At 39.4% G+C, this 21,025-nt stretch overlaps 1 protein-coding gene across 2 annotated transcripts; it reads right to left on the reverse strand.

Moving 5' to 3' along the window:
* Positions 1-8,374: 8,374 nt before the first annotated feature.
* On the reverse strand, positions 8,375-20,441 carry LOC141554169 (uncharacterized). 2 transcript variants are annotated; one of them, XM_074285787.1, is made up of 4 exons: positions 20,026-20,441; positions 15,080-15,206; positions 14,102-14,197; positions 8,375-12,288 (listed from the first exon to the last, which is right to left on the reverse strand). In XM_074285787.1, exons 1-4 carry the CDS (start codon positions 20,116-20,118, stop codon positions 10,457-10,459), a joined length of 2,148 nt encoding a protein of 715 aa, XP_074141888.1. In that variant the 5' UTR covers positions 20,119-20,441; the 3' UTR covers positions 8,375-10,456. The 2 variants fall into 2 exon arrangements, with proteins under 2 accessions (XP_074141888.1, XP_074141887.1); XM_074285786.1 differs by lacking the exon at positions 20,026-20,441 and adding an exon at positions 17,943-19,584.
* Positions 20,442-21,025: the final 584 nt, after the last annotated feature.

Here is a 21,025-nt window from a genome sequence, read left to right on the forward strand (position 1 = left end):
TCAAATATAACATTCCCCATTGACCGTATCAAATGATGTGCTTTGTAGGCAACAAATACTGAGCATCAGTCAGGAGAAGAATTCACAAAGGCCATTGTCTTGGCCAAATTTAGGTTTATTTAGGAGAAGAGGTTACAGACAGATGGAAGAGATACAATAGACGCCAGGAATGGTAAATATGAAAAAGTGGTTCATAACGGATCCAGGAAAGAGATTTTAATGATTAATGAAGGAAAAAACCAGTTCCCTAGTATAACTTGCAATTAGCTAGGAGAAAGGAAACCATGCAGTGAGGTTGGAGTGGGCCCTTAGCTGGGAGACTCAATCCTGAAAGTGATTTAATAGCCTAAAAGGTAGTTACATATAGTAAGGAGAATGGAATCTGAAGGAAACACCATAAGGCATAGTAAGGTTAGGAGAGATGACAGGTAGTATAGAGAAGGGGGAAATACACCACCAGAAAGTCTATCCCACTTCTCAATTTTACTGTTAGCTATCAACAAGCTGAGGCTGTTTGTGTGTGTGTGTGTGTGTGTGTGTGTGTGTGTGTGTGTGTGTGTGAGAGAGAGAGAGACAGAAACAGAGGCAGAAAGACTTGATCCCCTTGATCACTCTTTATGTATAATAAATATAAGGACTATTATGTTAGCTATCAACAAGCTGAGGCTGTATGTATGAGTGTGTGTGTGTGACAGAGAGAGAGGGAGACAGTCAGAGACAGAGGAAGAGACAGAGACAAAGAGACTTGATCACTCAATCACTCCTCATGTATAATAAGTATAAGAATCATTTTCAGGAGTAATGTCTGCAGCCTGGAAAAGAAATGGAGTCAGATGTAATGAACACTCAATCATTAGGCACTGATGATAGGGCGGGGGACAGAAATATTGTTAATATCAAATGTGGTATTCCCCATTACCTACCACTCTTCTTCATAATCCTAATAACATCAAAATTCTAGTAATGATGGGAGTTGAGGTCCCTTTAAGCTAGGATCTTTTGATTCATAAATCCTAGTCCCCCAGCCCTCACCAGATCTGAGCTAACTTGAGTTTTCCCAACCCCCACAGTATAAACCCATTGAATTCTTTTCAATGCAGGCCCTGGCTGAAACCCCGTCAGGAGCCTGAGACTCCACCCACCTTCAAGATCACCAAGAGCCCCCATTATAAAAGGGGCTACTTTGGAGTCACGTTTGCAGAAGTCCTAAGCATGGCATCCTTATGTCAGTCATGCCAAGGGTCTCTGCCCACCGGACCTAATCTGGTGCCCTTTCTTGTCCACCCTCAATTTTACAAACTAAACCTTACTTCCAAATCCCTACAATAAACCCTTTTATCAATCTAGGTTTTCAGGCCTGTAAATTCATTTACAGAGGACACTGTGCACCATCACGGGACTATCCTTCCACCGACCCAAGAGGGGTTCCCCCCCTTCCCTAACTCTCATCAGTAACATCCTCAAATTTGTACTTAAGGGACTTGACCGGAAATCAAGAAGACATTTTCCTGAGTTTAAATCTAATCTCAGATACTTTCAACTGTGTGACTTTGACCAAGTCAATTTACCCTGTTTGCCTGGTTTCCTCATCTGTAACATGGGTTAGAGAAGCAAATGGCAGCCTGCTCCACTAGCTTTGCCAAGACTAAACATATTCTCTCTCTCATATACCCTCCCGTTGGAGGCCTAGGGTTGAGATCTGGACTTCCTAACTAAACTCTCTACTTTTCATCCACGGGATGTGTTCAGGATGGCTGGTACCTTCCTTCCTGCTTTTCAGCTTCCTTTTGTGTACAGTATTCCCCCATGAGTAAGTTCCTTGAAGGTAAAAACTGTTTTGTTGTTGTTATTCCCAATACTTTGCACTATGTCTGGCTCAGAGTAGAGATTTAATAAATGTTTATTGAATTGAATCTCCTTCAAATCCAAAATCCTCAGATTTTTCACCATCTTTCTTGCTTCTCCCAGACATTCAAAAAAAAAAAAAAAAAAAGTGTGCTATTCTCTCCAGCTCCTCCTATCCTATCTTGTCTTGCACCTTAAGGCATCTGTCTAGACTGTCAATCAGTGGAGCTTTTACTTATACACCTTTCCATGTGAATTCTTTATCTCTAAGCCCTACATACCCATGTATAAAAGGTTTTACAGGCACAGAATGGGAGATGTCTGCAAAGGAAGAGATAGGAATTAAGCCTGATGTGAATATTGAAACCGGTTTATTCCCTTCTTTTCATTGGAAATGATAAAAGGTACATCCTACAAACTCAAGTTTCCCAAACCATGATGTGCCCAGATTGCCCTGATTAGCATCTTTTAAAGATACCTAGCATGGGAAGCCAGGCTTTCTCAGACTGCCTTTGTTAGTATATTCAGGGTAGTGTCAACATCTCATTGTACATCCTTGTTCCCTCCTCCCTGAGAAACACTCAATGTTGATTTCCCCTATTAAATATACTTATGAAGATCTTTGGTAATTCCTTTTTTAGGACTAAGCCCACTATGAAGTACTGTCTCCCTCTGTTGGGGCCAAATGGGCTAGTGGAGGTTGAAAATAAAGAGATGGAATTGCTGATAATTCAACAGAGCCATTTATTGAGAGGAATCATGTTGCTTATATATCTTTAAATAGTATGTTACTATGAGAAACAATGTTCTGTAACAAATCCTGGTTTATGTTTTCTATGATGTAACTCTGAAGCATGTTGTTTCTAGGGAATCAAATCTTATTTAAAGTGCACAGTGCCCCAATAATTGTGCCAGGACCTTAAGTTTTCTCATGATTGCAAGCTAAAATGCACTGTTTATTAATCTAAGAGGAGGGGAACATCTCAGTTACTGAAGTCTCTCTAGCTTCCTGGGAGTTTCTATGCCTTTCTCCTAGAGTCTTCCTTTTAATGCTGTTTCTTCTTACTATAATTAGTAATATTTAGTCTGCCAAACACTTTTATGGTTATAAGCTGCAAATCAATGGCATATTCACCCCTCATGGCAAATTCCTTTAATCACTTCTCCAAAGTCCTTTTGTTGATAACCATATTACTCTTTCTAAACGATTAAATATTCACCTCACCTTGTCCCTGTTTTGCTTTTTCATTTGCTTTTAGCCTCTTCTCCTAAATAAATGTACACTTTGAGAGAAAGTCTTTGGGAAGTTGTCAAATGTGTATTTTGACTTAGAAATTGCCATCCTGATCTCATCAGAGGAAACTTATTTTTCCCTTTTTAATTCATGTAATAAATAGCACAACTTTGAAATCTGTGATGGATGTTTTGAGTTGGCTGTTTCATGTTACAAACATTTTCTTTTTTTTTTAAATTAATTTTATAATTATAATTTTTTGACAGTACATATGCATGAGTAATTTTTTTTACAACGTTATCCCTTGTATTCATTTTTCCAAATTTTCCCCTCCCTCCCTCTACTCCCTCCCCTAGATGACAAGCAATCCCATACATATTAAATATGTTACAGTATAACCTAGATACAATATATGTGTGTAAAACCAAATTTCTTGTTGCACAGTAAGAATTGGATTCCGAAGGTATAAGTAAGCTGGGTAGAAAGACAATAGTGCAAACAGTTCACATTCAATTCCCAGTGTTCCTTCTCTGGGTGTAGCTGTTTCTGTCCATCATTGATCAACTGGAAGTCAATTAGATCTTCTTTATGTTGAAGATATCCACTTCAATCAGAATATATCTTTATACAGTATCGTTGTTGAAGTGTATAGTGATTTCCTGGTTCTGCTCATTTCACTCAGCATCAGTACATGTAAGTCTCTCCAAGCCTCTCTGTATTCATCCTGCTGGTCATTTCTTAGAGAGCATATACCATATTTTACCCAACCATTTTCTAATTGATGGACAGCCATTCATTTTCCAGTTTCTAGCCACTACAAAAAGAGCTGTCACAAACATTTTGGCACATACAAGTCCCTTTCCCTTCTTTAGTATTTCTTTGGGATATAAGCCCAGTAGTAGCACTGCTGGATCAAAGGGTATGCATAGTTTGATAACTTTTTGAGCATAGTTCCAAATTGCTCTCCAGAATGACTGAATTCTTTCACAACTCCACCAACAATGCATCAGTGTCACAAACATTTTCCTGTTATCAAAATATTCTTAGACTAAATGGGCAGGACCTGGTAAGTGCTCCTTATGTTTGAAATATTGTACTCTGAGAAAAAGAGACTTATTGTCATGATGTTCTTCAGGAATCTTAATTACCAAGTTAAGGGGGGGGGGGAAGGAGAGGGAAAGGTGGGGGCAGAGAGAATGACTTTCCTCCCCCCCCAAGGACAGGGTCAATTCCCTTCTTGAAAGTCTTTCACTATTTAGCTGGCTGATTTGTGGAATGCAAGTAGCATACAAAACCAATAAAAACTTTTTAAAAAAAGAAATGGAAATACATGGATTTAACATATATTTTAACTATTTAACATATATATATATATAGGACTACCTGACATCTGGGGGGGGGGGTAGAGGGTAAGGGGAAAAAGGGGGAAATTTGGAATAGGTTTTGCAAGGGTCAACATTGAAAAATTACCCATGCATATGTTTTGTAAATAAAAAAAACTTTTATTAAAAAAAAAAAGGAAATTGAAATATACATTCTCTTCTCTAACATGTGGATCTTTATTCAGAGTAATTCAGTTTCAGGGAAGAAGTCTATATGAAATCCATCCCATCAAATAAGACCATATACAGAACCTTAGTACTAAAAAACACACTGTTCCAGTATATATCATCCCTTTCAGAACTGAGAAAAGGGCAGCTAAAATGGATTTTGTTTTTTGCCAACTCTATGTTTTTTGTGACTCTATGACCCCCTAACTGGAGCTTTCCTGACAAAAACATTGATGTGGTTTGCCATTTCTTTCTTCAGCACATTTGACAGGTAAGGAAACTAAGGTAAAGCAGATTAAAGTGACTTGTCAAGGGTCCTATAACTACAAAGTATTTTAAGGCCAAATTTAGTTTCCTAAGTCCTGGCAATCTATCCACTGCCAAAGCAGCCAACTACTAGCTGGCTAGTTACAAATAAAACAAGAGTGATAAAAAGAATTCTTGTACAGAAGTGGGATGCAAACAGTGAAATTTCACACATGTTAGGAGCCATAATTAAACTGGAAAGGTAAATCCACAGTAACCCCAGAGGCCCACAGATTTGGAGGAAGGTTTCTGGAAGTTTACCCTGCCTAATGTCTTCATTTCTCAGGTGAAAATACTAAAGAGAGCACTCCAGCCTCCTACACCTAAAAAGTCACAGAATTAGGTAGGATATGAATGCTACTCCAGGGGTTAGCCTGATTCAGCCATATATAAAGTATTTTTCATGTGGTTTCATCTACCTTCAGCCAATCCTTGTAACTGAGAAAAAGACTATCCACACACAAAGAGGAAGTACTAGGGAAAATTCTTTCACATCTAATTTACTCTGACAACCATTCTGCCTTACACTAATGATCTATGATGAATACATCCAGAATCCAGCACTGAAAGTGTCAAATGTATTACCTTGCCATGGATTGGATTTCTTTTCCTACTAATCTCATTCAATATAGTATTGATTTAAATTTCAATTCTAAATTAATGGAAGAGCCCTGATTAGAACAATGTCAAAGGTGCCTTCCACATCAAATTTATAGGTGAATGTTCCAATTTACACCCGATTACCATTTTAAATACACCAAATCAATGTTTCCCAAAATTTTGAACATAAATTATTTGAATGGATAAATTCTCTATTGAAAAAATTTCAAAATAAATTCAAAGAAAAAATTCCACTTTTCCCAATCATACTATCATTTTAATAATATAATTAGTGAAATAAAACATAAAATGTAGAAAACAATTAAAACCAGAAAAACTAGAAACCAAATTTCTATTAAAGCTTAGAAAAAACACTGACATTTGCAAAGGAATGCTCTGAACTCCAAAAAGGTAAGAAACCCTGCTGATTGATTCTCAGGTATAGAGTGGTGAAAGGAGTTGGAAAAAAAGTTAACATGCTTTGTCTAGTTCTAGCCTGTAATTTAATAAGTGAGGACCCTGAGACCCAGAAAAGGTTGAATAAATTGCCCTAACTGAAAAAGCCAGGATTTACCCCAGTTCTTCTGATCACCACGTTGGTACTCTGCTCTTACCAACCTTAATCACTGAATAGGCATTCTCTCAGTCAAACTAAGACTGATTAAAGATAACTTAGATATCTTCCTATATCCAGAGCTATTTCCAGTCATCCTGATCTGGATGGACCCAGATGGTTCTACAGAACAAAGGGAGGCTGGTAACCTTGCAGAGCCTTCCCTCACTCAAGTCTAATTCATTTCCTGTCAGGGCATCCCCTCCTTGAAGTAATTATAATTTTCAGGAATAAAGGACAAGCAACAACTTTATTAGGGGTGACTCTTTTAGTTTTACCTTCTCTCTCCATTACAGGGACAGTGACACCCAGAGGACAGGACAGACAGCCATGACTTGAAACTCTCTCTTCTTCCCTTCTTCCTTCCTCAGAGAAAGCCAGTTGTGACATTTAAGAGGCATTTAAGACCAGGAGTGAGTTATAGCATGGATTTTCATAGCTCTTCTGTGAAAAGGAGAGTAATACACACACAGCACATCCAAAAGTCTGCTAAAAAAATAAAGGGCTGGTAGCTATTGTTATTATCACAATCAGTTGTGACCTTAAAGCTAATTTTTCATGAAATCATGCAAATAGAAAGGTAACTGCACCAATGGAAGTTGGGTTAGAGAGAGTACAAAGTGGAGACAAAATGTAGATGGCATCTTTCTAGAACCTGTCAGGGAAAAGAATTGGATAAATTAGTAGATAAATTAGGCAACAGGATAAAGCAATGGTTTAAATAGAGGTCAGACTTAAGAAAAATTGAACAAGGCAGCAGTAAACTTCCTAAAAATATTCTCAGCCAGATGGATTTACAACTGAATTCTAGCAAAATTCTACTAAAGACAAATTTACTGAAACACTATATAAATTATTTAGAAAAACAGGCAAAGAAGGAAACTTTTTATAAAACAGTGTAGTGATTTCCTAACCTAGCAATAGCCAAAACAGAGAAAGAAAACAATAGACCAATTTTCCTAGTAAAACCTGAAGCAAAAATTTAAAATAAAACATTAGAAATGGGCTTATAGCAATTTATTACCAAAATAACACACTAAAATGAGATGGAATTTCTACCAATAATGCAGGGTTGCTTCAAGATTAGGAAAATTAGCAGCAGAAGTGGTCCTTTCAATAACAAAACCAACAGAAATACTATGGTCATCTCCTTGGAAAAAATACAACATCCATTCCTATTAAATGGAGAGGAATAAATGGAGTTTTCCTTAAAATGATAATTACTATCTATCTAAAACCACCAGATAACATTATTGGTTATGGAAATGTTAGAAGTCTTCCCAGTCTGATCAGAGGTGAAGCAAGGAGACCCATTATTATTGCAGCCATCTTAAGCACTCAAAGTATATGAGCCCTTTGATCTCAGAGGAGAGATGAATGAGGCAGGAGACTCACAGAGTGTGAAAAGAGCTCCAATTTATTATGCTGTACATCCTTGCTGATATACATTTTTGCAGTGTGATCAGTGGGTGAACAGTAGGCAATTCCCAATCACTATTTAGAAAAGCAGTTCATGATCTCTGCATTATGCATGGCATCTACCAATGGGAGGAGAGTAGATCCAGCAATCTAGCAACTTGCTCACAGGGGAGAAAAGCAATTGCACTGTGACCCTCAGGCTGATCCTGCTCCCATGATCACAAATCACTACTCCTTGCTCAACCTGGGTGAGTTTCTACTATGTGGTAGAAAACTTATTGTGCACTAAAGGTCAAGGTGACCTCTGTACTCCCTTCTTGGCAGGGTCCCATACCCTAGCACATTATCACCATTATTGTACTGGAAATGTTACCCATTATTGCTAGAGAAGAAATTGATGGACTCAGAATAAGCAATGACAAGACAAAACTATCATTCTTAGTATTAGATCCTGTACTGGTTAAGAAATACATTGGTGGATCAGCAGAATAGATTAGGAAAAAGCGACTCAAGTAATAAATGACCTTAATAACCAAGGGTTTGATGAACTCCAAGACCCCTGCTTTTGGTATAAGAATTCACTATTTGACAACAATATCTGGGAAAACTGGAAAACAATATGGTACAAAGTACATAAAGACAAGAACCTTAAACTGCATACCAAGATAAGGTCAAAATGGGTATATGATTTAAGCACAAAGGTTAGATAACATGAGAAAATCAAGAGAGCAAAGAAAAGTTGATCTTCCAAAATTATAAAAAAATGAATTTTTCAGTAAACAAGTGCTAGAGAGCACTATGAGATGTAAAATAGAAAATTTTTATTATAATGAATTAAACAGGTTTAGCACAAACAGAATAATGCGACCAAGATTAAAAGGGGAAAAAATGGGAAACAATTGGTAAGGCTCACATTTCTCAAATATACAATTGGGTTATACAATTGACAAATGGTCAAAGGATATAAACAGGCAATTTTCAAATCAATTGATTCAACCATTATAGAAGGTAATTTGAAATGACTGGAAAGGCAATTAAACTATGCATACCCTTTCACCAATACCACTACAAATTCTGGATCCCAAAGATATTGTTTAACAGGGAAAAGGATAATGTGTACAAAAATATTTAGAGTAGCTATTTGTCTTGATTAAAAAAAAAAAAAAAAGGTGAGAAGATGGCCATCAATTGGAGAAAGGCTGAGTAATCGTTATATATGAATGATATGGATTACAATTGTTCTTAAAAAAAATGAGCAAACAGAATTCAGAAAAACTCTAAAAACCTGCATGAACTGAAGCTCAGTACAGTGAGCAGAAGCAGAACATTGTAACAGCAACACTGTGCTGATGATCAACTGTAATGTCCTGTCGTCTCTCAATTGTAATCCTTCTCTGGGAGGAGGTTTCTTTTCTGTATAATCTTTTCCTTTGTGAGCATGTTTCTTGGGAGGCTTTTGGAGCCTTGCCCTCCAAAAGTGTGGGATAGCTGGACTTGCAAATCCACAGGACATCTTCTCTTTGACTCAATCCAGACTGCCATCCAAACTCAATCTCCCAGGAGGCAGCCTTGGTGGCTCCTTATATCCTCCCAGAGAATGGGCTTGTGGGTATTCCAAAGGTATAAACTCTTTTAAAGGTGTAAACTCCTTTTAAATATGTTAACTAAAGGTGTGAATTCTGAGCTAGAGAATTGTTTAGACAACCTGAGTTAGTACCTTATAATCCTAACATCTCCCCCTTTCTTTTAACAATCTATCCAGCCATACATTGATTCAAGAGAATTCTAATAGATTTGGGATAAAATCTATGAAGACTCAATGAAGAGCCAAGCATAGTATTATTTTTTTTTCCCTTTGTTTTCTTCCTCATAGTTTCTCCCATTTGTTTTTGTTTTTTTTTTCCCTCACATAACCAATATGGAAATATGTTTAAAATTACTGTACATGTATAACCTATATCACATTGCTTCAGAAGGGGAGAGGAAAGGGAGGGAAAAAATTTGGAGCTTAAAATCTTAGAAAAAATGAATGTTGAAAATTATCTTCATTTATTTGGTCTCCATTTTAAGTACAATGAAACAAGCGAAACTTTTTTTATTTGCATAGAATGATGTAAAACTGCAGTTTACTTGGCTTTGTAATCCATACTGTGTTCAACTTCTGAGATTGTCTAGTTATCTTTAAACAACTTTTGTCCAAAAGTGTCAATATCTCAATCTATTCCTCTTTGGATCCTGTTCCTTAACTCCTCCATGTTCCCTAGATACATAAGATTGTTGTTCCAAACCCAACTGCTCAATCAGTATGAAAGCTTAAGGTATTATATCAGCTTGAGCTAGTGAATATATTTTTATGCAAAATAAATTGTTTCTGCTACTTGAAAGCTTTCTCACATTCTTTACATTTAAGATTTCTCACCAGGATGAATTATCTGATATTTCTTAACGTTTGAGCTGTACAAAAAAGTTTTCTCTATTTTTTTCATTTTCTTATTATGCAAAGTTTGGATTTCAGCTACAGTCTGCTTCAACATCAGAACATTGAAAAAATTTCCCTCCAGTATGAATTTCTTTTACTTTTAAAAGTTTCAATACACTTAAATGCTTTTCCACAATTCTTGCATTTTTAGGATTTCACTCCAATATGAAATCTTTTATATAAATTAAGGTGTTCTTTAGGTTTGAAGACTTTTCCACATTTGTTACATATACAGTTTCATATCAGTTATGATTTTTTTAATATGAATTAAAATGACCTTTCTCCCTGAAGGTTTTTCCACATTCAATAAATTTAAAGGGTTTCTCTCCAGGATGAATTCTCTTATCTTCTTATATTATATTCTTATGCCAGTAGGCTTTTCCACATTCATTACATTTAAAGGGTTCCTCTCAAGTATGAATTCTCTTATGTGAATTAAGGCCTGCCTTCTGCCGGAAGGCTTTTCCACATTCATTACACTGAAAGGGTTTCTCTCCAGTATGAATTCTCTTATGTGTATTAAGGCTTACCTTCTGCTGGTAGGCTTTTCCACATTCATTACATTTAAAGGGTTTCTCTCCAGTATGAATTCTCTTATGTGTATTAAGGCCTCCCTTCTGCCTGTAGGCTTTTCCACATTCATTACATTTATAAGGTTTCTGCCCAGTATGAACTAACTCATGTACATCCAAGCCTTCTTTACGCCTAAAGACTTTTCCACATTCATTACATACATAAGGTTTCTCTCCAGTGTGAATTTTCTTATGCCTCTTGAGGTGATCCTTCCGAGTGAAGGCTTTTCCACATTCATTACATTTATAGGGTTTCTCCCCAGTATGACTTGCCTCATGTACCTCAAGTCCTTTCTTAGACCTGAAGGCTTTGTCACATTCATTACATTTATATGGTTTGACTCCAGTATGAATTTTCTTATGTATATTAAGGGTTCCCTTAAGTTTGAAGGCTTTTCCACATGCATTACATTTAAAGGGCTTCTGTCCAGTATGAATTACCTCATGTATATCAAGGCTTCCCTTAAACGTGAAGGCTTTCCCACATTTTTTACATATATATGGTTTCACTCCAGTATGAATTTTCTTATGATTATTAAGGTGATCCTTCCGGAAGAAGGCTTTCCCACATGCATTACATTCATAGGGCTTTTGCCCAGTATGAGTTTCTCCATGTATAGCAAGGCATCTTTTCAACCTGAAGGCTTTTCCACATGCATTACATTTATAGGGCTTCTGTCCAGTATGAGTTGCCATATGTATATCAAGGCTTCCTTTAAACATGAAGGCTTTCCCACATTCTTTACATATATATGGTTTATCTCCAGTATGAATTTTTTTATGCCTATTAAAGTGATCCTTCTGAGTAAAGACTTTTCCACATTCATTACATTCATGGGGATTCTCCCCACTATGAGTTGCTCCATGTACAACAAGGCATCTTTTCAACCTGAAGGCTTCACATTCATTACACTTATAAGGTTTCTCTCCAGTATGAATTCGCTCATGTCTATTAAAGAATGCCTTGTCCTTATAAGCATTTCCACATTCTTTACATTTACAATGTTTCACTCCAGCATGAATTTTCTTGTGTCTATTAAAGGTTCCCTTAAGGCTGAAAGTTTTCCCACATTCATTACATTTATAGGATTTCTCTCCAATAGAAATTCTCTTATATTGAGACAGATATCCCCTCTGATGAAAAGTTTTGCTATCATTATTACATTGTTCAATAGGCTTTTCTTCCTGAAGATTTTTCTGTGGAACAGCAAGGTATGAATTATAGCTGGAAGTTTTACCACATTCACCAGATTTATGAGATTTCATTTCAGGCTGAATTCCTCCATGTACATTAAGGCATGAATTGATGTGGAAGGTTTTGTCACATTCATCAATTCTATGAGGTTCTCCTTGAAAAAACACTCTATGGGAATGATTCTGTTTTGAGTCATAACTGAAAAGCTTTTTGTATTTATTAAATTTACAAAAGTTCTTCAGTATGGAAATTCTGTTACATGAAGTTTTGCTGTGCTTAACAATTAGCTTAATGGGTTGTTTTTCTGGGTTGTTTATCTGCCTTTCTGATCCAGTGTCATGATTCCAAGCATCTCCCGATTTAGATTTGCAGAAATTATCTTTTATGACTCTCTCTTTGGATGTCTCTCTGCTAGTAATACATTGTTTTGGAGTTGATTCCTTGATTTCACATTCTCCTTTCTCAACAGGGGAATCTGAAAGTAACAGAAAAAAGTGTCAGCAGCCAATGCTCAATGTTGTGAGGAAAAGAAAAATACTTTATGCTCAATTCTAGTTTCAGTCACCTCTATTAGAAAGAAGGGGGACTAAGATGGACAAGGAAGAAGAAACACAAACAAGAAGGAGTTGAAGCCCAAAAACAGGTGAGGAGAAAGAAACATAACTGCCCAACACTTCAAAAACAGTTAAATTTTCAGAAAGAAAAACCAATAATTCTAAAACTACAGAGTATTACATTTCAAGTGGATCTCTGATAATACTGAAGAAGAGCTCGTGATTGAAGCTATGATTTTATAGATGTAACCAATTTCTAGATGAAGGAACTCCTTATAGAAGGTGGCTATCTTCCAACAAAGTCATAGATTGAGAGCTGCTGAGACTATTGAACAGGGAGGTTTTACTGCCATAGTGTATCTTCCTGATTCAATTTGGCCTCAATTTGACTGCACAAGTCACTTAATATTGTTGGCCTCAGTTTTCCCATGTGTCAAATGAGCTGAAAAAGGAAATGGTAGACCATTCTAGGATCTCCACCAAAAAACCCCAAACAGAGTCACAAAGTGTTGGGCAGAACTCAAGATCTCAATAGAAAGGGAACATTGAGAGATGAAGTGAATTGTCCAATGTCACACTAAGTGTGAAAGGGAGGCTCTGAAAATAGCTGATGCTCTTTACATTTGGTCACATTTCAAATCCTTGGACCTTGTTCTATGTTTTCCTGTACCAAGAAAATCCCTAAATTTGTGGAAATAGAAAGCCAAACTGTGAGTCCCAGTTGTGACACTTATTAGGTAGGTGACCATGGGGAAGTTATGTTATGGATTTTCAAAATACAAAAACCATCCATCCCAAATGTTGGTTAAACATTAGTAAACAAACTACAAATATTAGTTATGGTTATTACTAAAGTCCTTACTTACATATATAATTGTTAAATGATCTTAAAGACAATTTTCCATGAAGCAGTAGAAAGAGACAGCTGATTGCACAAATTAAAGGTAGGAAAGGGAAAGTAGGAGGAGGATAGAAGGTATAGATGGCATCTTTATAGATTCTGTCACTGAAAAGAATGAGACAAATTGGGGGGAAGATAAAACAGGCAACAGGATGTGGCCAAGGTTTGATTTTTTTAAATAGAGGTCAGGCTTCATTATACATGAAAGTACTTTTCCATTTATCTCTCAGAAAAGACTCATCAAAGAGAAAAAATAATCTAAGGATTTAAGAAGAGAAAACAGTTAAGGAAATAAAGGATAGGCCTCAGCACATGATTAGAAGTCTATAAGAATTACAGCTTTTTCTGAGACTAGAGAGAAATACAAGAACAGATTTCTTAGAACAACATTTCTTGACATAAAAGGTGAGGTTACAGGAGTAGTACAGGAAGAACAACCATAGCTCCTCTCTCCTCAGGCCTATCTATGTACCTTGAAAGAGAGCTCCAAGCCCAACATTTCCAAGGTAACTCACTCTAATGACCCAGCCAAGCTCCTACTGGCAGTGAGTCCTGTTCCTGCCTAGATTTCGGGGTCAGGAGTTTTCAGCTGCATCTGACCCTTTGTAAGCCCCTCTGAGGGATTTCTTGGCAGAGATTCATATGTCAGAAGGGTTTGCCATTTCCTTCTCCACATCATGTCACAGATGAAATCAACAGGGTTAAGGGACCTGTCTATGGTCTCACTCCTGGGAAGTGTCTGAGGTCAGACTGGAACTTAGAACCCTGAGGCTCCTTCAGTCCAGGGCTGCCACTCAGGGGACTGCACCTCTATCCACCTGGTTATTACTCACCCTCAGAAATGCATCTGGGGTCTTCTTCCCTTGATAGCCAGGGGTCTTCATGTCTCTCCAGATGAGAAATCACAGCTGGTTTAGTTATTGGAAGCCCTGCTCAAGGAGAAATAAGTGGGAAGTGCTGAGAACACAAAGACACCTCAGAACTCAGTCCTGGTCTCTCTCTACAGAAAAAGGACATGTCGCGAAATGCCAGTGGAGAAGCATCAGTGACACCTGAAGGATGCTTTCCTTAGCAAACTTAAGGGAAGGGACAGAGCCTTTGGTGCAGACACAGGACAGATGGGGTCACGTTCACCCACTCCTAGTCTGCTGGGAGAAGTCTTTCCTCCTCTGCCCTGGGGCTCTATGGAGAACCTGAAGCCTGGCTGAACAGAGTGTGAAAGTAAATTCTGCAGGGCTACAGAATGAAGCTGCTGATTTCCAGCTGGACAAAGAAGGACTTTTTGTCTGGGAAGAGCAATAACTGCTCACAACTGCCCAAGGGCATCTCTTTCTAAAGGTATTTGTATGATTCTCCCCCTCAGTCCAGAAAATTCAAATTCAGCCAAGCTCTTTAGCCACACACAGCCATAGACAAATGGAATTCATTGATACTGCAGTGGCTCATACATGATACTCTCTCTCCCTGCCATCTTTGCAGGTTAGCATGGAATGAATGCTCTCCCAACTCTGCCATGCCCTCTTCTTTGCCTTTCAACATTTGCAACCCTAATTTATTTTCACAGCTTAGCAGAGGGACAGCCATCTCTGGAATGAGGCTTTTCCCCCTACCTGCAATTGCCATCCCCTTAGAAATAACTTGTTTTGTATTGACAACTAGATTCTTTGTGGCTTCTCTGAATAGTTCAGATGTTGCATGAGGGCAGTACCTGTCTTAATTTTTCCTTTGTCTCCTGGTGACTACCACAGTTCCTGGTACTCAGTCAGAGATAAATGAATGCTGCTTGGATAACTGAAAAGAAGTTAGCTTACCAAGGGAGACAAAGTTCTCATAGTTCTCCAGCATCACGTCCCTGTACATGTCCTTCTGGCCAGGATCCAAATAGCTCCATTCCTCTTGGGTGAATTCCACAGCAACATCTTGAAATGTCAATAAATTCTGAAAAACCATAGGATCTTAGTGTGAGACATGAAAGAAACTTCAAAAGCCATCTAGTAACGGAAGATTGGGAGGAAGAGATGGAGACACATAAAACTCAAAATGTAAACAAAAAATGAAATAGTTTGTTTTTTAAAACTTTATTTCATTTTTAGTTTTTAATACCTTTTTAAAAAAATGTGTACAATGATACTTTTAAACACTTACTCCTGCAAAACCTTATGTTCTAAATTTTTTTACCTCTCTCTACACCGTCCTCCTATCCTGACAGCAAGTAATCAAATATAGGTTAAAAATGTACAATTCTTCCAAACATATTATCATGCTTTGTAAGAAATACCTGATCAAAAGGGGGAAAACACAATTTATTCAGCCAGTCCTTTTCCAGGTCCTTGCCACTAAAAAACTGTTTGCACATGTGGTTTCTTTTCCTATTTGTATAATTTCTTTGGGATGCACACCCAGCAGAGACACTGCTGATCAAAGGGTATGCACAATTTAAAACCCTTTGGGCACAGTTCCAAATTGTTCCCTAGAATAATAACTGAATCAGTTCATGATTCCACCACCAATGCATTAGTGTCCTAGTTTTCCTGCTTCCCCTCCAACAGTTATCATTATCTTTTCCTGTCATCTTAGTCAATCTAGATGTTACCTCAGACTTAATTTGAATTTTTCTAATCAATGTAATTTAGTAATTTTTGCATATGACTAGAAATGACTTTAATTTCTTTCTCTGAAAACTGTTCATATCCTTTGATCCTTTATCAGTTGGGAAACTGCTTATATTATCATAAATTTGGGACAATTCTCTATGTATTTTAGAAATGAGGTATTTATCAGGAAAAGTGTAAGTAATTTTTTTTTTTCTCAGTTGTCTGCTTCCTTTCTAATCTGCATGGTTTTCTTTGTACAAAACTCTCTAATTCTTCTTTGGCCATAAATTCCTTCCTTCTCCACAAATATGAGAGGTGAACTATCCATTGTTCTCCTAATTTGCTTTTAGTTTTACCCTTTATGTCTAAATTGTGACCCTATTTCAAACTCATCTTAGTACAGGATAATGAGTGTTGGTCAAGGCCTAGTTTCTGCCACAGTATTTTCTGCTTTTCTCAGTAATTTTTGTCAAATAGTGAGTTCCTGTGGTGGAAGCTGAAATCTTTGAGCTATCAAACAGTAGTCATTGTGTCTTGTGAATCTATTCCATTGATCAATGACTCATTTCTGAGCCAGCCACAACTAGTTTTGATAACCACTGCTTTATACTAGTTTTAGTATTACTAGCATAGTAATATATTTTATAATAGTTTTAGATCTGGCACAGCTAGGCCAGCTTCCTTTGCATTTTTTTTTCATTAATTCCCTTGAAATTCTTGATCAATTGTTTTTCCAGAAGAATTTTGTCATTTACTCTACTCTGTAAAGTCATTTTGCATCAGGTTTTATCTCAAGTCAGATTGCCTTGGGAAGGCCTGCAGACACACATGGTGCCCATGCTGAGCTCATGAGAACAGAGCTGATTAAACTCCAAGTTTCATGGTGCCCTGGCCAAGGTCAGCAAATACCTGGACCTGAGATAAAGGTCTCTTTATGTGGCAGGTGATGGTACACTTCCCTAAAGCTAATGAACTCCATGCATCGCTCCCACATCACCCACTGAAAAAATGAAAGAAGGAAAACAATTTACCATTATCAAAAATGAACAGGCTGAAAGTGCCATCTTTCAAGAGTAAATTTAATCAATAACTAGGAGAGATATTGCCCAAACATATGCCAATGAATATGAAAACCTAAAGGAAATGGATGAATATCTCAAAGAATATAAATTGTCCAGATGAATGCAACAGAAAATAAAACATAAGATGAAACTTTAGAGAACAAAAAAACTAGCATGCCATCAATGAACTTGCCAGAAAAAATCCAGAGGGTCAGAAGCATTCACAAGTTAATTTTACCAATTTAGAGAACAATTAATGTGATACTGATTACTAAACTAGGAAACCAAATAAAGATAGAAAAATTATACATTACTTTCATACAATCCAATGGAAATACTGATGCAAAAATTTTAAATACAACATTAGGGAGGGGATTACAGAAATGCATCCTAAGGATAATACATTAGGACCAGATTGGATGGTATCAGAAATGCAGGGCTAATTGAAGTTTAGCTAAATTTCAGCCTAATTTATCCCATCAATAACAAAAACTAAAGAAATCATCTGATTATGCAATGGATGGAGAAAAAGCTTTTGACAAAATAGAACACCCAAGCCTTTTAAAATCACTTGAGAGAATAGGAATAAAGAGAGGTTTCCTTACAATGCTAACTATTATCCATTAAACAAACAGCCAACATTCTCTGCAATGAATTTAAGCTAGAAGCCTTCCCAATAAGATCAGGGATGAAGCAATTCCACCATTATTGTACTAAAATGTTACCTACAGCAATAAGAGAAGAAAAAGTAATTGGATAAACAGCAAAAGCGAGGAGGGAAAAACCTCTCAGTCTTTGCAGAAGATATGATGACATATTTAAAGAATGCTAGAGAATCAACTAAAATAAACCACCTGAAAGACTTAATCTCTTGAGCAAAATTTCAAGACATAAAATGAACCCGCAGAAATCACTGGCATTTGGACGCATTACCCACAAAGTCCAGCAGCGAGAGACAGAAAGAGAAATGCCACTTGAAATAACTACAGTCAATACAAATACTCGGGGGGGCTTCATACCTTAAAGCTCTCTCCAGTCCAGGTTGATGGGTTCAAGTGTACACTTGCTAACAGAAAGGCCAAGTGGAGAATGCTGCAGTGGATTTCCAATGCCATGGATTCACAAGCTGGCATTCAGAGTCCATCTCTACCTCTGCCCCCCATGTGTCTCCCAGCCATGTCCTTCCAAAGGAATACAGCTTTCTTCTTCTCTTCCCTGGTCTCTCCAGGACACTAGAGGAACATTCTGGCTGTGCCCTTGTTATCTCTGACAACTGCTGCATGACTGGCCCGTTTTCCTTCCCCATCACATGATCCCAAAGACACCTAAAATCCTGTTCTTCCATGTTCAGCCTTGTTTGACATGGAACCTTCTCACATCTACCCCAGGCCTCTAAATTGTCCTCTGTGTGAAATGAATGTGTAATTCTTTGGAGACTGTGGCACTCCCAATCATTCTGACCTGTAACAACACCGGCAGAATGCCTGGTATTAAACACGCAGAACGCTGCTTTCCCAGGAAGCCTGGGGGTCATCCAAGGACTCTCTAATTTCCCATGTGGACAAACACTCCTCTCGTGGTACTTCCTGACACCACTTACTGCTAACTGCTTTGGGTAATTACAGACTTCTCTCAAGAGATCTTTTGGGCTGAACGAAAGCAGCACAATTTCCTATGCAAAAAGAAGCCTGTCCAGACCCTCACCAGTCAGTCCCTTGGACTCTACACTAGGTGGCCTCCATCACAGCAGAGACCACTGGCAAACATCCATATTTAGGATCAGAGCATCACTGCACAGGGTTATCTGCCATGCTGTAGCTATCTACCGATCTTGAATGATTCTGATGTAAACTCTCCTTGTACATTTCCCTGAGTGAAAACCGTTCTTTTTTAATCAACAAACACTAAGTGCAGTGGGATCTTGCTTCCTGTACTTTTCAGTCAGCTGTGAAACTGGGAGATGTGACCTTTTGTCAAACAGGGACAGTGAAAATCCACTTGTTTCCAGAAACAGCCAGACTGAGGACTCCTTCACTGTACAGAGACTCTCATAAAGGTTCCGTGACGAGAGCAGAGGAAGCGCGGCAAGTCACAGACTGACCGCTCATCTCTACTACTGGGTCCCGTGACTGACTGTGACGTCACCCAACGTTGGCTTCAGGTAACACTCCAAGCCCGAGCGCCGCAAGTCACTCCCACTTACCAGACACTACTCAACAAGGGCCGGGAACGGGCCCCACACATTTCAGGTTTGGTCTCAGGCCCCTTCTGTTCAGGGACCTCCGGCCCACTTTTCAAAATTTGTAAGAAATTCAATTTAACTGAAATGAACGGAATTAAAAGAATGGGGAAGGACGAGGAACTGTACCAAGACAGACTAAAGAATTGATCTCTGCAGCAAGCAGGGCGAGCACTGACAGAGGTCAGCCCAGCTCCATGGCCCCACCCACTGAGTCCCGCCCGCTTCAGTCCACGTCACAGCCTCACACACGCCCTCAGCAGGGGCCTCCAGCTCTCCCCACACGCCCAGGGCCCAGTCAGAAATCCCAGTCCGGTCCTCAGGTGAAGTTTCCCCTACAAAACCTGCTTGTGGGCCCTCCCAAGGCCTCGGCCTGCCTTTGTTCGGTCCCCAGGGCCCTCCGCCATTTGGTTTCCCCTTCCCCTCCCCCATGCCAAGTAGTCTCTCCCCCAACACCCCACGCTTCCCCTCCCCCCTTCTCACTGCAGCTACTAGCACTGGTAGGGGCTGAGTCCCTTTCAGGACTTAGCCGGCCTTCTTAGACACGCCCCTTTATGGGGTGCTCCCTTTTTACGGCTTACAGTGAGTCTCGCTGAGGAACTTGTCTTCCCCTCTCCCATTCTATTTCACATTCACCGTTCCCGGTGCCTTCACTTTCTCAGTAATCGCTCCTAACTAAACCCGCACTTGCCACAGAGAACGGCCCCTGAGAATTCTCCGACCGGCCCCAGCCCACTTGGGGGCCTCCCACTACCTGATGCCCACAAACCCCACAGTATCTGGCGCTCCCGCCCACCGCGGGCCCCTCTCTCCGCCAGGGCTGCCCCAAGCCAGAGCGCTCCCGCCCACAGCCACTCACGCACGTGGGGAACGTGTTTCCCAAACCTCCTCCTCAGGCAGTGGAAAAGGTTGGGAACAGACATCTTCCCAACTGCGCCTGCTCGCGCTTCTGGCATCCGGAGGTACCGGAGGTTCCTCTCCTCGCTTCTGGGAAATGTAGTCTTTCGGCTGGAGCGCAGGCGCAGCCACTGGGCCTTAAAGGGACTTTAAGGCCGCGGCTGCAGGCGCTAGGCGGCGGGGGTGACGGGCGCTAACCGAGGCGCTCTCTGCCCTCAAGGCGCTCCTTCTGTGGAGAGCTGGACGGGAAAGGAGAAGCCGGACAGAGAAGTGGCTGTAAAATATCGGCTAAATAAATTCCCAATTCATCCGCAGAAATTGCTAGAAACTCCGTGTGCAGGCTCTAGCGCTCAGTCGGTCAGAGTGGCGTCATAGGAGGCTCCGCCCCAAGACAGCTCTGGTCCTAGCGCGCACGTACACAGCGCTTTTACTTGTCAGGCTCATTGCGCCGCGATCTAGATCAGTCCAGAGCTGGCGCGGATCTCCGGCTCCGGCCGCTGCCCAGCTTCTGCTGTGATACGTGCGGAAGCTGAGGGGTATCTCCGTATCTGTGGGTGGGAGACTTGGCCGTCACTGCCCCGGTTCGATAACCCTCAGAATCCCAATCCTCCCGCTCCTCAGAGAGATCCTCCAGATCCACTCTTCCAGCGTTCCCTCCCGCGCCCCAGCCCTCTATTTTCAGGGGCACTCAGTCCATCTTTTTTAAGCTTCTGCTGTGCCAGAAAATCCCCCTTTCTAAAACCCAGGAGGAACGTCTGGGGACTTGGGGAAAGATGGGATTTTAAGATGAGATTAACACTGAATCATTAAGTACTTATTACATAACAGAAATATTGTTACTATCAAATATAACATTCCCCATTGACCGTATCAAATGATGTGCTTTGTAGGCAACAAATACTGAGCATCAGTCAGGAGAAGAATTCACAAAGGCCATTGTCTTGGCCAAATTTAGGTTTATTTAGG

The sequence above is a fragment of the Sminthopsis crassicaudata genome, chromosome 2, assembly GCF_048593235.1.
Source record: "Sminthopsis crassicaudata isolate SCR6 chromosome 2, ASM4859323v1, whole genome shotgun sequence".
Lineage (NCBI taxonomy): Eukaryota > Metazoa > Chordata > Mammalia > Dasyuromorphia > Dasyuridae > Sminthopsis > Sminthopsis crassicaudata.

Bases quoted from the DNA above. Each gene is read 5' to 3' on its own strand.
- LOC141554169 (XM_074285786.1), bottom strand. From the start codon at position 18,056: ATGCCAGCTTGTGAATCCATGGCATTGGAAATCCACTGCAGCATTCTC. The intron at 14,198-15,079 runs GTAAGCTAACTT...CTCCTTGAGCAG, and splicing joins TGAGAACTTTGTCTCCCTTG to GGCTTCCAATAACTAAACCA. The intron at 12,289-14,101 runs GTGAGTAATAAC...TGTTACTTTCAG, and splicing joins CCCCAGATGCATTTCTGAGG to ATTCCCCTGTTGAGAAAGGA.